The following is a 16,534-nucleotide window of genomic DNA, read 5'->3' on the forward strand; positions in this document are numbered from 1 at the left end:
ATTTTAAGACAAATTTTTGCACGGAAAAGAAAAAAACATTTGGCAAATTTGCCATCCTCTCAGAGAAGAACCTTGCTGATTTTTGTCTTTAAATGGAAAGAGCTATGCTTCCTTGCTGAATGCTAGTTTTGTTCATGTTAAAATGCTGAAGAGTTATTAAAATAATTCTCAAAAGCAGAGGTAAATCAATGTCTGATGCAACAGAAAGTCTGGAAGGGCTCCAGACTTCCTGGCTTTCCTTGTAGTTATCTTTTAATGAAATATTATATTAAGAAGAAATTAGTGAATGAAGGAAAATGGATTAACAATGTGAAAATATTTTGGTTTGTCTGAGGAGAACCTTTATGATTTTATTAAACATATTGTTCTGTACTCAGTCAAATAACTGTGTAGGTGGGGCCTGATAAATGTATGAGGAAACGTACATTTTTAAGGTGTAATTGATGGGCTGAAAGCATATACTCAAGCAGCATTTGAAGCAAAGTTTTGTGGGTTTAGAACACCCTCCTGGAAAATGAGATAGAATTGAAACCAGACTTTTTAATGAAATGTTTCTTTTCCCCCTTCATACACATGCAAAGTGGATTCTTGCCATTGAATTGTCCCAAAATATAGTATTCCACTGTTCTGCCCCCAAATTAAGAAAGAGAGACCATTGTTATGAACACTTTTGCCAAAAATACTTTATCTTCCTATTCCACTTCACAGAATGATCTGGAAACTCCAGGAGGTCTCCTGTTGGGCCACCTTCTCAAAGCAGGTTCAACACCGAATTTAGACAAGGTTGTTTAAGACCTTTTACAGTCAGATGGAAATGGGACAACCTGTCTTATGCTTGTTTATATGCTATAGCTAGTTATATAAAAGAAATGTTAATACCGCATAATTTTTGTTGTTTTACTCTTGAACACTTGTTTGAGATTGTAAAGCTAATTATATCTGTATATTTGCTTTTTGGCCTTTACACACTTAAAAATTCCTAATTAGGAATTATCTTAGTCATGATATTACTTGGGAATACATATAGCAGTGAGACAGTCCCCGTTTAAATTGCTGATTATTTTTAAATGACGTCTAGGATCCCTGCTGTGTCTCCAGCTCGGTCTCCCACTTGTTCATACTACAGGTACCTCAGGGTGTTACTGTGAATTCACTGGTTTTGAGCAAGCCTGTGCAGGTCAGAACAGCTAGTGTCTTCTCCTTGCTAAGCTCGAGAAATACCTAGAGTACTAGAGCTTCTGGTTCTTCACTTGGTTAGACATTTACAGTTCAATTCTAGCACTATCAGTCCTGATATATAAGGCCAAATAGCTTCCATACCCTAATTAATTTGATTTCTAAAATGTAGCAGTTACATTTTCTCGCTGTCTTTGAGAATTATACTAATGGACTCATACTCCTAAAACTACTTGGCTTTTCCAAATCATGGTTGATGTACGGTTTCTGTAATGTCTTTATTGTGACCTCTGAAATTTCTATGGCTTCACTGTAAATATTTCCTAGAAATGGGGTTGTTTCCATACTTACTGTAGCCACAACTTAGTATGATTTGTGTAGGAGTGTTGGCACTGAAAGGGATTCAGCTGAATGATGGATTAATTGAACTTCTCTTGCTTCTCTTCTACATGTCCTCTGATGCTCTTTAAAACATCATATGCTATCAATGCCAAAGATTGAATGCCAAAATACAGATTAGGATGAATTATGTTTTGCACCTTCATCTGTAATTACTAGATTGTTTGTGCTCAAACTATGAGTTATGAATAATCGTTAGAGACCCCAAACTACATTTGCCTGCTTGTTAACAGAATTTTTTGTCACTAGGTCTTTAAAAACTTTAAATGGAAGACCAGTTTTATGATCTGTATTGTAGCTGATTGATAGGAATGCAGGGGTACTGCGATATGTAATGTGACTTGGGCATTGAGCAAACTGGTGGCAGAGACAGGAGTTGAACCAGAATATCTGAATGTAAGCCCTGGGCCCTGCATCCCCCCACTGTGGCTTCTCCCTCCCTCTCTCTCTCTCTCTTTTAATAGAAGGTAGTCCTGATTATAGAGGAGAAAAAAACACCCCAGAGAAAAAAAAATTAAACAGCTTTTCAAAAAGCCCCACATAAACAGACATACAGCATTATGTCTGTATACTATACTTCTCAGGAGTAGAAAAAATTGCAACATTCAGGTGCACAGACCAAACCCGAATCTGTTATTTATCTATGCTACTGAGTGTCTAGATATCCTTGTCAGAAAGCAGGCTATTAAGCACCGTCACTTGAGGCAGGCCTGTTCAAGATTAGACATTAAATTCTGACTTTTTTAGAAGATTTCAGACAATGTTTCTCATTTAAAGTAATTGTCAACTCACCTGGGTTTTCAGAACAATTTACATTTCTGTTTGATTTTCTAAAAGAGAAATGGGTGTGAAATAAAGGGGCTGATTGTCTGAATCACATTCAAATTAAGTAATTTATTAAGCCTATAAAATTTGAATTTGGAAAGTGGTGCTACTTTCATGTGACCAAATAATGTATTTATGTAGAGAGAACCAAGCAGAAAAGCTCTCAAAATCTCAAAGTTCTCAAAAACACCTTGGAAGGGCCATCATGCTGAGATACATTACAACATTAGGACCTACATTGCAGTCATACCTTTAGCGATCTCCATCTGTTATAAATCTATCAAGAATATAATTATATTCCTGACCTCTACTTATGTACAACAGCTACAGTGACCTTATGCTTTAGAGGAAGCTGTAGGATTTTATTTTATTGCCGATGAAGCATTAAAAAACTATTGAATTCAGCAGAGGTGTGCCTAATGAGGTCTATCTGCAAATCAAAATTACTGTAAGAGGTCCTTAGGAGACAGTTACCTTGCTGGCATCCACCTTTTAGACTCTAAAGTGCTTCGATGACACTCAGGTTTGTGCCCATAAGGGAACTGTTGGCTTGTTCACACTGTTTTCCTTTTGCAATCACTTACTTTTGCCAACGGCAGCAACAACACAAAAATGAGTCTGGACTGAGTCCCAGAGTCTCCAGCGGTTTAGTAAATTGCTCCTGTATTAGGATATTTGAGAGAGTATTCTGGATTTCCAGCCTCTTCAACTCTCGCTTCTGTTTCAGAAAGGTTCCCCTACTCCCCGTATAAAGGGTTTCCAGCATAGAAAAATCTGGTTTCTTCCTTTGTGAACTCTGGTGTAAGGGATTCATGTGGCTTCACTATCATGGCCTATTCTCTACATGCTCCTTTAATACTCTGATCATCAACCGGGCTATAGACTCTCTGGCTTTCTGAAGGACATCTTTATATTTATAATCTCTTTTACTTACCATGTATGTTTAGTCTTTTATTCTCAAGCAGGGTTTATTTTACAAAACACCAGGTATTCCTTCTCTCTGGCAATTTTCAGCATAATTCTGATGAGATAGATCAGTCTTGAAGAGTAACGTAATTGTTTAGAAGAGAAGGTGTTTCCAAGCACTTTTAAATTACTCATTTGACAAACTGACAAAATTATAGGCTGGTAATGCTGCAAGGCTGTGCATGTATACAGAAGTGTCAAATGTCTCTTATCATCTGGGGTCTGCTGATGAGGAGCAGAGCAGGACAAAGAGCCTCAGGTTCAAAGGTTGCTCCAAACTGGGAGGTTAGCTGGAAAACTATTTACCGATCACTGTTTCCAAAACCAATCATAGATCCATCTTTTTATTGTCCTCTTAGAAAAAAACAAAAGTCATTCCTTTTCCTTCCTGACGTGTTTTTTTTTCCCTTCAGAGTGTGGCCACAAACTGTTGATTGCTACAGGGGGTTTCAGCACCATTCCCACGCCATCCTCACACTCACTATCCCCACTCTGACTTTTTTCCCCTGATTTATTTATGAGCCAAATATCTTAATTTTGTAATCCTGTTTAAGCTAGGTGTTGCAGTCTTTTCCTGTGCATAAGACTGTCCTTTCCCATAATGTTTCCACCTGCCCTGTTCTGAACCTGTTCCTCCTAGGAGCCGCAGCAACTCTGTTGCTGAAATGGAAAGAAAGCAGTAAAAGGAAAACTCTGCATTACAGGAAGCCTCAAATAGGGAAGAAAATCTTCAAAGCTAAAAACTCATTTCTGAGCAAGCAGTTTTTAAGTAGGATCTTCTTCCCTCATTTAAAAGTTACTTATTTTGCAAAATAATTCCAGTAAGACATGAAACAATACTGATATGAATGAGAAGCTATTGCTTATATGCTGGCTGCCTAGAAACTGAACTCTGGTTCTCCAGTTCTGACACTTAGCTTGCCTTTACGTTTTGAGTTGTCAGGTTTCCAAATCTACTTTGCTTCCACTAGGGAAATGCTTGAAATGCCATCTGTCAAGTGTCAATGCCGTCTGTCAAGTGTAAAGTGGAGGTTAATTTGTAGACCACTGACTATTGCAAGGATTTGCAGAGTACTGCCCATGTACCATTAGTGGTACAGCTCAAAGTTATGTGCCAATGACTTTTGAGCAGTAATTGCATTTTTCTGCCCATGGTTGGGGCAGTGACTGACATTACCACCACCTGAGTGAACTGAGTGTGGGAACCGTAGGTTGGCTAGGCACTGGTAGTAATGGAAAGACAGTAAACGGTAGTGAAACATTTTCTATGTGGTTTATGGGGTTTCTAAGCAGTTAGGGGACAAAAAACCCCCAGATATTGTGATAGAGATTATTTCTGTCTATGATTTGAAATATTCTGACTAATTAATATTTAGTCCAACAGCATGCTGCTTCTCTAATGGTGTTTTGTCAAAAAGGGGGCACAGGATTTAACAGTCCATGGATTTGTTATTTCCCTGGGCTTACCCTCTAAACCTGATATCTTCTGGTAACCTAAAGAAGTAGAGAATCTAAAATGCAATTGGAGTGAATATAAGTTTTCATTGCAGCAGTAGAAAACTACTGTGCCATTACCCAAATTGTGACTGTATGTAAACACTAATATTAAAACCATATTTCTGTTATTTTGTTAAAAAGCCTTTCTATTGTCACTGAATCAGAATGTGGAAGCCAAGACTGTATCTACAGATAACGTGGTTGTTTGCATGCATCAGGGCTAGCACATGCTAGAAAAAGAAAACTTTTTGTGTGCCTAGTTTTAGATTGAAATTTTTGTTAAGTAATACACATGTGCATACCAACATGAGATGAGTAAGGTTTACCAATGGTGGCTGAGGTGTTTCTTTTAATTTTCGTGCTTGCTCACTGTGTAATTTTGTCTTCGTACATTGATTTTAACATTTTGGATTTTGGAGAAGTTAAAATCATTATGAATAAAAGAGCCCTGAGATCTTCAACTGAAAGATATGAAAATATGTTCTAATAACAGAGTACGTGAGATCTCATAGCTTTATCATGGCTACAACCTATGACCAGTTACATTTTTTCCTACTCATATGGTGTTTATGATGATATATGTTATGACAATTACAAAAGCTACTAAAAGCAGGATTTTACTGTAGATCAGTGAAAAATGATATTAATTTTACTGTAGATCATATGAAAAAAAAGCCCCGAACAAACAATATGCCCCTATCTGTGTTTCTATAAAGAGAGACAAGTGACTAGTTCTTGCTGTCAAGGCATTGCCCATGAAAGGAGGTAAGGATTAGAAAGTTATTCTTTTAGTACTTTAAAAATCTGTAGTGCAGTATAAACTCAGCAAGTGCAAGGCAAGGATGCAGTTAAAATTTTTGGAGGGAAAAGGCACATGGATATACTGACTGCTATATCCTAAAGCAAGTATTTTATGAAGACAGACTTATTTGTTTCAGTCATTGCCTAAAAAGAAAAGATAATACCATGTCTTCCTTCTGAATCAAGAAAGATATAGCAGAAAAAAAAAGATATTAGTAATTAACCTGAATGGAGTACATCACCTCTGCAAGTGCATAAAGTGGTGAAAAATTATGCAGGCAGCAATTTGAATTACTTCCCAATCCAGTAATTATGTCCTGGTTATTGAATATATTCTAGAAGCATTAATTAATCCTGTTCCCCACATTAGCTCAGTTGTCTTTCCCCCTTCAGATCTCCATCAATTCTCTTTCTAGCTGTTTCTGTTTTTCTTCTATCTGTTCTGCTTTTCCTGTGAATTCTTAGGTGCTACAACCCTAACTTCCAGGGCTAGAAGGAGAAGTGGCAGAGCAGTTCCTTGAAAGCTGGGTGTTAAAATATGGAAGAGTAGCAAAGAAAAGTTTTTCTTCTTCACCCTCATTCTCCTGCAAATATCAGCTCCTGAGGTGGAGTGAGAGCTCTCACCAGTAATCTTTCTTTTCCCAAATATTCCCTCAGGAGGCAAAACTAAATCTTACTTAATTATACACATAGAAAGCATATGTAATAATAAGTAAAATTCTTTGTTTACAAAACGTGAAATAAACCCTTCTATTTCCAATAGACGTTATATAGCAGTTTCTAGGATAAAATGTCTCATCCCACTGTATGGACTTGGAATTCTGAAGTCAAATGTGCTGCCACTTCTGGTTGTGCAGCATGTGCTTCCTGCACCCATCTTGGAGAGATTGCTGTGCTTTCGCATGTTTATTGACAGAGTTAAAAAAAGAAATTACTTCAGAAGTCAACATATTTTTATGGTCCAGCTAAACAATGATAATGAACTTCTAGATTTCTTGAAAGAAGGTGGTGATTTTAAATTACCTTAATTTCATGTTGCTGTAAGGTTCTTCTAAGATAAACAGCATTGGAATAAGCCAGTTTTACTGAATGGGATATTCTGAGAAAAATACCACAGGTGCAACATCCTTATCACTTATTGCACGACAAGAGAGATATTGTTCCTGCCTAAATTCACAATTTGTGTAATTACATTCTGCCTATTTACATTTTTCTATAAAATAAAACTGTTATGTCCTCTCCCAAACTAGACCAGGTGACTTGTGTGACAAGCAATGACAGCTACAATTAAATTGATGGAAAATCAATTTCTGTGTATGGTATGTACAGTCATGACATATATTATTAAAGTATATTAATGGTTGATTAAAGTTGCAAAGTGAAATTCTCAAATGTTAGAAAATACAGAAATTATCGGTGTAACCTATATTGAACCACCTTATGGTATGATCTTATTAATATCCTTTGCCCTCCAGAAAATTGCAAAACTTTGTTTTTGTTGCCACTGTTAAATATGTACCATGGTACTAGTAACTGATTTTGCAGACTGTTTGCAAGGTGAAGCACAGAGATATATTTGAAACAGACACTTATAAAAGTCCAAAGTTTTTTAGGTTGCAGACATGGCTCAGGGCTGACTTCTCACCTTTTCTAAGGTGATCCAGGAGATCACAGATCAAGGGGAGTTTGTGTTCATGAGGCTGGGCTCCACATGTAAAGTGCCTGGAGCCTTCTCAATGATTGATGACCACTGATACAGATAGTCAAAAAAACAATTTGATGAAAATCTGTATACTAAAACCCATTTAGAGGACTACACATCTGTCGACTTTTGGGTACATCTCATTCCAAAAATATTGGGGAATGTTTTTTTTTTCTGCATTTGCAGGTGAACAAGATAAGGTTAAACAGACAGTTCACCTGAGAGTTTTAATCTTCAAAGAAAGGTACTATTTGTAGAAAATAACTTTACTGTAGTTTTTTGCTTGGAGCTATTGGAAAGCTGTTTGGAACTCCAGCAAAACTGAAATGGACCATGAATTGATGGGTTAATAAATAGGTTGAGAGTGAATAAGCTTTACAATGACAGGCAGATGCAGTTTCCATATTAATACCCACCCCTCGTGAACAAGCAGAGTGAATGTTGTGTGTATGGGGGAAAGAGAAGATGAAGGTCTTTTGCATTTTTTTTTTTTCTTGTTAATGAAAATAGCACAATAAGTATTCCAGATAGCAGGTGGGTGATGCAAACAAGACAAAAAGCAATAGCTGGTGTGTTTAGGATTTTCAGTTGTTGACTGTTTCAGTTTTATCAAGTAACCAGGAGTTTTCAGTCTTAGTGCCAAGAAAAGTTCATTGGGTTTTATCAAATCTGTTCCCATTTATTGCAAGTACTAAGCATTCTTTTATTTGACACATATTCCTACAAAATTTCTAACAATAAAGGAACTGGAGAATATTGTATAAAGCAGTTCATAGGAAATACTTTTAAGTAGAACAGAATTTGAGGTTACAGACATATCTTTAAATTTAAAATGCATAATTCTATGTTTCACACAGAGCAAAGCAAATTTTATTTTATTTGTTATCCTTCTCTTCTTCCTCTAAATGTTATTGAATATTTTACATAATACTGAAGATATAAAGGTGAAGTTTTGTTCTTAGCAGTAGGTAGGAAGAAGCTGGCTGTTGGATGTCTGAGATTCAATATTCACCCAATACATTCCTAATTTAGGAATTTCTTTTTTAACAATCTGGAATTTATATTTGTTTTGTTTTAATCATGTGTTGGAAATCACTAGTGGAGTTTTTCATTTGGTTAACATTGCCTCCATGGTCCATATGCAATTTTATTGCTGATCAAATTCTAGGGACTGGAGTATGTAACTACTCAGCAGTTTTGAAACCTGCCTCCGTATCTAAAAGGCTGACTGAATTTACATATGAAGCTTTATAAAACCACCTTTGAAAATCTTGGCTCTTGCGGCTTTAAAACTCCAGTGGAAATTGTTTTAGAGCTTTTGCAAGATACATAGTACTTCCATTTTTGGTAGAATATTGCTTTTCATAACATTTGGCAATTCAGGTTACTTTATTGGCTGAACTGTGGAATCAAAATTAATGTGTTCATATATTTAAAAAAACCTTATAGAATCATTGCACTTTCAGCAATGAAATTGTAGCTTGATAGAGTTGGGTTTTTTTTGAATTAGTGACTATGAATCACTATTATCTCTTTTTACCAGAGATAAAATTCAATTAAGCTGAAGGAGATTTGGAGGCACTTGCATTTCTCAGAGACATACTCACTTATACTTGGTCCAAGTAAAGGAATAATAAAATCACTATGTTGCTTGTCCATCTAGGGGTTACATGAAGAGTTAGTAGTAATTTCTATAAATCTCTGATGAGTATGATGTTTATACAGATTCAAAGATCTTTCTGTCTGTGATCATAAAAGCTGTCAATGTGATGCAGAAGGAATGCATACTCTTACAGACTTTTTTTTTCAGATCTTGTCTATGCAAAATCCAGTATAGGCTGACTATGTTTGAGTGGTTGGTTGTTTTTTTTTAATTTCTGAAGTAAAAATGTAAAAAGAAATTGGTGTGGGGCATCTCCTTCAAACTGGTTGTGTTCAACTTTGCTCAATGCACCACTTTTTTTCAAGATGAAGAAGAGTCAATGGGAAGCTTGCAGAAGTATTGAAAATAACACTATTGAAAATAAAACTATTTAGAATCTAGTTGATTTGTAAGCAGCTAAATGGGCTTACATTTGCCACCCGCCCTCTGTTATGTCAAATTCTCATCACATCCTTGTTTTACTTAAGAAGGCAGGCCTGGCATAACTAAAAAGCAAACCCCAGAAAATCCTTTGTGATCTTCCAGTAATCTATGCCATGGAGATTTAAGGCAAAAATGCCCTATTTGTGTTTATTAACCCTTAATGGATTCTTTCCTCCATCAAATTTGGCCTACAGCTTTCTAACGTATGCCAACTTCTAATTTATTCACACTCTCAGCTTTATTTCTGCATGGTGTGAAAGAGAACCTCTTCTTGTCTGTCCTGAACCTTGCATGGGGTAGTTTCATTTTATACCATCTTGTATTAGAAGAGAAGCATCATTGTTCGTACCTTATTAATCTTCTGTTACTCCTGATTTTGTAGTCTTGTATCTGGCCTGCAGGCCAAGCAGACCTAGTCAATTTATCTGTTTCTTGGACCAACCATTTTTCAAACTTTAGAACATCTTACTTGTCTTTCTCTTATCCCTTTTTCATTTCTTTTATGTCTCTTTTTTAAAATGGGAAGAACAGAACTGCACACGGTGTTCATTATAGTGTGCCTCATGTGTTAATAAAATCTCTGATTTATGAAGATGCTCTGTACTCCCTTCCTCTCCTAGTAATTTCTAGCCTTCTATTTACTTTCTAAACTAACTTATCTGATGTTTTTATAGTATTATTCTAACCCCAAGATCTTGTTTCTGAATTATGTCTGTTCTGAGTCCATCTATTTATGAGTATGTTGAACAATACAGGCCCCAAGGATACTTTTAACTTTTCAAAAGGAAATTGCTAGATGAGGAGCTGTAGAATTTGGGATGTGAGAAAGTTAACAAATGCTTTACTGTGTATGAACTATGTGGTTTTGTTCACATTATTATGTCTGCATGTTTCACAGGGTAATTTTAATTCAAAAACTTTACATTGATATAAAGCTTACAACAAAAATATCTCTTACAGATAGAGCATGTGTGCTTTTGGTTATTGCAATGAAGTAAGCTACCAATGAGAATAACTCTAGGATGACGTTTTGACAAAATAAGTCTTGCATTTTTTCTTAATAGCAAGAATCTCCCCCTCCTCTCCTAAATAGAAACAGTTTAGCAGTAGGAAGAATTGGTATTGCTGTTTGAAAAATGGGAGCAGAAATGCACTTGAAACTTTTGTCTTACAACTAGTTTAACGAATGGGAAAACGTAGAGAGGTTAAGTAGTAGGAGTGATGAAAGATTTATTGAACTTGCTTTATCTGGAAAGATTAATAGAATAGAATCAGAAGGCCTACTAGGTTTTGAATGAATTAGATGTAAAGTGCTTAATCTTCAAGTACTAATTCAGTGAAAATATCACCATATTCAAAGAAACAGGCGAACAGATCTAAAGATCCTCTCTGTTCTTTTGAGACTGGGAAAAGACAGCTGCTGATACGATCCAACATTTATATGAAGGAATACTGGATGTGAGATGAAGATGTTGCTAACAAAGACTGCAAATCTAAAGGTTTAAATTTCTGTGGTGTGCAAAAAGCTGAGCAAACATTGTGTTTCTCACTTCCCCATCCACCAGAAAGACCTGTATTGTTCGCTTGCAAGTGCCAGCAGTTCTCAAAGCTGTTTGGTTTTTTTTGTTTGTTTGTTTGCTTTTTTAATTGTTCTCTCTTCTCTGTTTCTTGACTAGTTTGCCTCCTCCTTCTTTATAGATACTTCTTCTTTTGATTTCCAAACTGAGACTAGTGCTGCTTTTCCACATTGCATGAGAACTCCAGAATAAGCCCCATCATAAGCTGCCTTCTCCTCATAGCTCAGTTCCTTGTGTGCTTTCCTTAGTACTTGCTTGTCCCTTGCCCCCATTTGATGATTGATTTAAGTTTTTAACTCAGCCTCAAAAAGCCTGTGCCTCCTCCACTCAGAGCCAGACTTAATCTTCCCTTTATGGTTGGAGTCTATGTGGGCTTTATCGTTATATTTTCTTGTAACCTTTCCACAAAGATAGATTTTTTTTTGACTGTAAGGTCTTAGGTTGTTCTAATTGGTATGGCTGACTTGATAATATCCCAAGGTTCAGGGTCATACAGCGCTAAGCACATTGCAGAAATGTGCAGTAATGACAAAGATGGTTTCTGTTGCTGTTATTACAGCCTTTTGACAATAGGTCTCCCACATTAGATTCTGAGGTTGCAATTATCTTTCCTTTTCTTGCTTCTGTTTATCTTACATGGCAGTCTTTATTGCAGTATAAGCTCATCTTATAATGGGAAATTTTTTGGATGGTTTTTATGTAATTATGAAGATCACAGGCTCAGTAGGATGATGTTTAGTTAAAATAATTGGTGAACTTGAGCAAAACTTCCTTGGATAGTTTTTGAGAGCTACTTCTGTGATACATCTGGCCCACCCAGGTCATTAAGTTGCCATTGATCTTTTATAGAATAGTTGTCTGCCCCTTTTGTGTGGCTAAGGCAGCTATACAGTGTCACTAGTATAAGTCCTGTATAAGCCCAACTGATCTGAATTTTAGGAAGGAGTGCACTATTCCTGACACTATACTTTTAAAAATAGTTTTTCTCTCCAACTACTGATGTAAGATTCCATATATAGGAAGAAGTCTTCAGAAAATAAACCAAGAATTAATGCTACCTGGGTATATCAACAGCAGCTTTTGGTTGGCTGAACATATGTTAAAGGAAAGGAGTTCATTATGTTCTTGTGTGTCTCTAGGAATCCGGAAAGACCGCAGAGGTGGGCGAATGATGAAACAAAAACGACAAAGAGAGGAGCAGGATTCCAGGAATGGGGAGGCTTCTTCTACGGAGCTGCGAGCTCCCACCCTTTGGACAAGTCCACTGGTGGTTAAACATAACAAGAAGAACAGTCCAGCCCTGTCCCTGACAGCAGAACAAATGGTCAGCGCCTTGCTGGAAGCTGAGCCACCCATAGTTTATTCTGAATATGACCCAAATAGACCATTCAACGAAGCCTCTATGATGACCCTGTTGACCAACCTTGCAGACAGAGAATTAGTGCACATGATCAACTGGGCAAAGAGAGTTCCAGGTAAGGAAAAAAAGCCCCCGTGGGCTATAAAAGCCTCTACATGACAAACCACTAGAAAAAAAGACATACTGGTTTTCACACTACGTATTCTAATTTCAATCAAATTGTTCACTTAAGTATAAATACATAAAAAACCCACAAGTTTTCTGTTATATTGGTTGATAAAAATCTACAGTGCAATATAAGTGACTTTTGAAGAAAGATTTACTCAAGAAAAGATATTTCCCCACACTATAGAATGTTGGACAGTTTTTTGATTGCAAATCCTTTTTTTTTGAATAAAAACCAGCAAAATTAAAGGTAAAACCAGTTTACTAAAACTCAAATCTAATCAATTTGATCTAATCAAATTATGTTAATTATTTAGATCCCTTCTGAAAAAAGGGTTACTCTCCTGTCTGTAAGGTAAGCCATAAATTCAACATCACTACTGAGCCCATAAGTATTATTTATTTAATTGCCAGTTCATCTTTTTGACCATGAATTATGAATCTTTCATGAGTTTTGGGTCTGAAAAACAGAGCCAGAATAGCAATTTTTGTATGGAATTTTTTTTCCTACCGGAACTAGATGTTTTTTATCTTTATCATTTTGGTGGATCATGGTTGCTGAGCTATGACCCCTCTTTTCTGGAAGGGAATTACAGAATTGTGGGAAGTTTTCGTTGAATGTATGTTACACATTCATTCATGTGATTTAATTAATTTATATAAATGAAGCGAGAGAGCAGTTTTGTAATTAAAGTTCATCATCTTTTAAAATTTCAGTCTACAAGATACTTTTCATAATCATAGAATCATAGAATGTTAGGGGTTGGAAGGGACCTCTGGAGATCATCGAGTCCAACCTGCCTGTCAGAGCAGGACCAATCTAGGGCAGGTTACACAGGAATGCATCCAGACAGGTCTTGAAAGTCCCCAGAGAAGGAGACTCCACAACCTCTCTGGAAAGGTTGTTCCAGTGTTCTGTAATCCTTACAGTAAAGAAGTTCTTCCTCATGTTGAGGTTGAACTTCCTGTGCTCTAGCTTGCGTCTATTGCCCCTTGTCCTATCACAGGGCACAAGTGAAAAGAGGTTGCCCCTTTCCTCTTGACACCCAGCCCTCATATATTTATACACATTAATCAGATCCCCTCCCAGTCTTCTCTTCTCCAGACTAAAAAGCCCCAGGTCTCTCAACCTTTCCTCATAAGGCAGGTGTTCCAGTCCCTTAATCATCCTCGTAGCCCTCCGTTGGACTCTCTCCAGTAGATCTCTGTCCCTCTTGAACTGGGGAGCCCAGAACTGAACGCAATACTCCAGGTGAGGTCTCACCAGGGTAGAGTAGAGGGGGTTAACATTTAAATATTTATTAGAAATTTATTGCACATGATGTACTTCTAGCTTTGTAAAAATACTGGCATACACGGTAATTTATACTTTATAATTCACTGGGATTCTAATCTCTTAAGTTTTTACTGTAGCCATTTATTTCATTAAAATTATATAGCTGCTTTATGAAGGGATGTTAGAGTACACTACCACAGCTCTCACTCACATAGTGCATTACCTCAACAGCATTACACCCGGGTTATGCCATTTTTCTGTTTTCCTTCATTTAAACTTGGCAAGACTTTTCCTGGTAAATCAATAACCCATAAAATCTGAGTCTTTTCCAGTCCTCATGGGTTCCCTTTTTACCACTTTTCACATGTCACTTTGTGGGCTCCAGCTATGATCAATGAGAACCTGTGTGTGTTTAATTTCTCATCGTATCTTATAAGAAATCACCTGAGAATTTTATTTTTGACCAAGTCACGGTGATTAAGGCCTGATCCACAGTCTGTTCAAGTCAAGTGGGGGTTCTCCTGTTAATTTAGGTTTGCTTTGGATCATGCCTTTACAAAATGCTTTTGAAAAATGAACATATGTCCATAGTGTTGAAGTTATTCACTAGCAGAACAGCTAAATTCAAATGACTTTTCTACTGATTTTAGAGATATAATTAGTCTAAAAGTCTGTTAAGATCCATTAATGTACATTCAGCATGAATATACCACATTCTAAATTCATTATGTTGTCCAACTGGAAACATTTGTCTTCTATGACATTTGATTTTGATAGTTAATATAATTAATGAAAATGTGTTCTGATACAAAGCAACACTGTTGGGGAACTCAGATCTGTTTTTTATTCAGAAATCTCTCTAAAACTGCTTGTCACGGGATGATTACATCTGGTGAAGATCAAAAAACTGCCTGTTTTACCAAATACACCCTTTATTTCCTAAGCAACCTTCTGAAATTGGAAAATCAAATGTATAAGGTTATCAACTATTTGTGTATATTCAATGTATTTTACATTTAAATAAATGTGCCTGTTATTTGCCAAAATAGCTCCCAGGAGAAACTAAGCCAAATGACTCTATGCATGCATTAATAAGTACTCTAACAAGAGAGGTTTGATATAAAACTGGTGAACTTTGGTTAAAAAAAATGAAAAAATCCCTTCCAAGTCATAATTTGATCTATTAGGCACTGTACAAACAATCACGCCAAAGGAAAGTCCTAAAGCAGGAGAGGTAGAATATGAATAGTTTGGGGATTCTGAAAGTGCTGGACACCTAGCTGGTTCTTGGTGTTGTGGCTTGGAGGACAATATGCATGACCAAAAGCAGAAATTAAAGTTAAAATTGATTTAAAGGAATTCAGGCACAATTGTTTACCTACCTCTAAAACTGGGCCCTCTGAGAGTAGGAATTTTGGAGCTAGGTGCTTAAATCTTTTTTTTTTTGGATCTCTCATTTTTTCCCTAGAAAAGGTTGAGTGTTCTTAGTTGCTGATATTAAATCTTAGAAGTACTGATCACCTTTCAAAGATAGAGCCTTTGCTTGGACTGTTTACCTAAGTTTCCTTCTGCTGGAATGTACTGGCAATAAAAGTGCATTAAGAGAAATTTATTTGGCAATATAAGTCGTATTTTCACCTCCACAGTATGTTGCATTTGAATACTCCATTATTATTAGGATTTATGCAATATTGCTTAATTAGAGAGGACTTTCATATACTCTAGGCATAAACAGAGGAACTGAATAACTTTTTTCTGTTAGTTGAAGTATTTTATGCAACAACATTGTGCGATTCCATTCAGTTATTTTCTCAGCCAATTTACTAAGGTTTCAAGGTTCAGAATCAAGGGTAAAAACATCTTTTTCTAAAAAGCAAATGTACTTTTTGCCAGTAGAAAAGTTGCAGGAAACAGCCTCTCCTATGCACAGCTCTCAAGCCTTGGAAGCCATCGCTGAATGCAGGCACTTAGCTGATGGAAAGCAAGGACCAAAGTCAATACGAGTGGCTGGGTTGAAAGCATATTTGTTGAGGAAGGAAGAAATTGATATTAACAGAGCAGAAATGCAGTGAAGATACAGCTTACGAACAAATGTAAGTCATTTCAGGGACATATTTGGAATTTATTTTGCTGTGTACGCTTTAAAGAAGAGAGAGTGTGTCAAAGCAACTATAAAGACATTGTTTTGGTCAGACAGTCTTTCTGATGACATAAATAGGTGGGCATGGAAGAAGAAACAGCTCATTAGAAGATATACTGGATAGGAGTGAATCTATTCTACAAAAAGGAGTAGTTAAAATTAATTTATGATGGACTGTGTAGTGTAATGTAGGCAGAGATCTGTTATAAAGACATGATGAGGACAATCTCCAAAATGAGATGAGTTTGCAGACACGCCCTGATTGGGAAGGCAAGAACTGGTCTAAATCTTTATGGCAACTTCTTCAGTGTTAGTTCAAACTTGCTTAAAATGACTCTGCAGTCTTGTCGGTGTTAACAGATTGCTGGGGAAAAGAGAACTTGTGGTAGTTTCTTGTGCATAACCTTAAAAAATGATCTTCATTATTTAAGTATAACATGATTGTTAACTGAGGTCATAACAAAGTTCTCCCATGATAATGCAATTCATAATATGCCAAGTGCATAAAAGCTAGTTTTAATTTTCCTTTGAAACGTTGGCTACTGATACAAGTGGGTTTGCCAG

General features: G+C 36.5%; 1 protein-coding gene across 1 annotated transcript in view; it reads left to right on the top strand.

Annotated features, from left to right (window-relative positions):
- Positions 1 to 16,534, top strand: part of ESR1 (estrogen receptor 1) — a 114,655-nt gene that overhangs the window by 46,050 nt on the left and 52,071 nt on the right. The window contains 1 exon segment of the mRNA XM_068395256.1: positions 12,169 to 12,504. Coding sequence (XP_068251357.1) covers positions 12,169 to 12,504 — 336 coding nt within the window.

Source organism: Nyctibius grandis, chromosome 1, assembly GCF_013368605.1.
Source record: "Nyctibius grandis isolate bNycGra1 chromosome 1, bNycGra1.pri, whole genome shotgun sequence".
NCBI classification, from domain to species: Eukaryota; Metazoa; Chordata; class Aves; order Nyctibiiformes; family Nyctibiidae; genus Nyctibius; species Nyctibius grandis.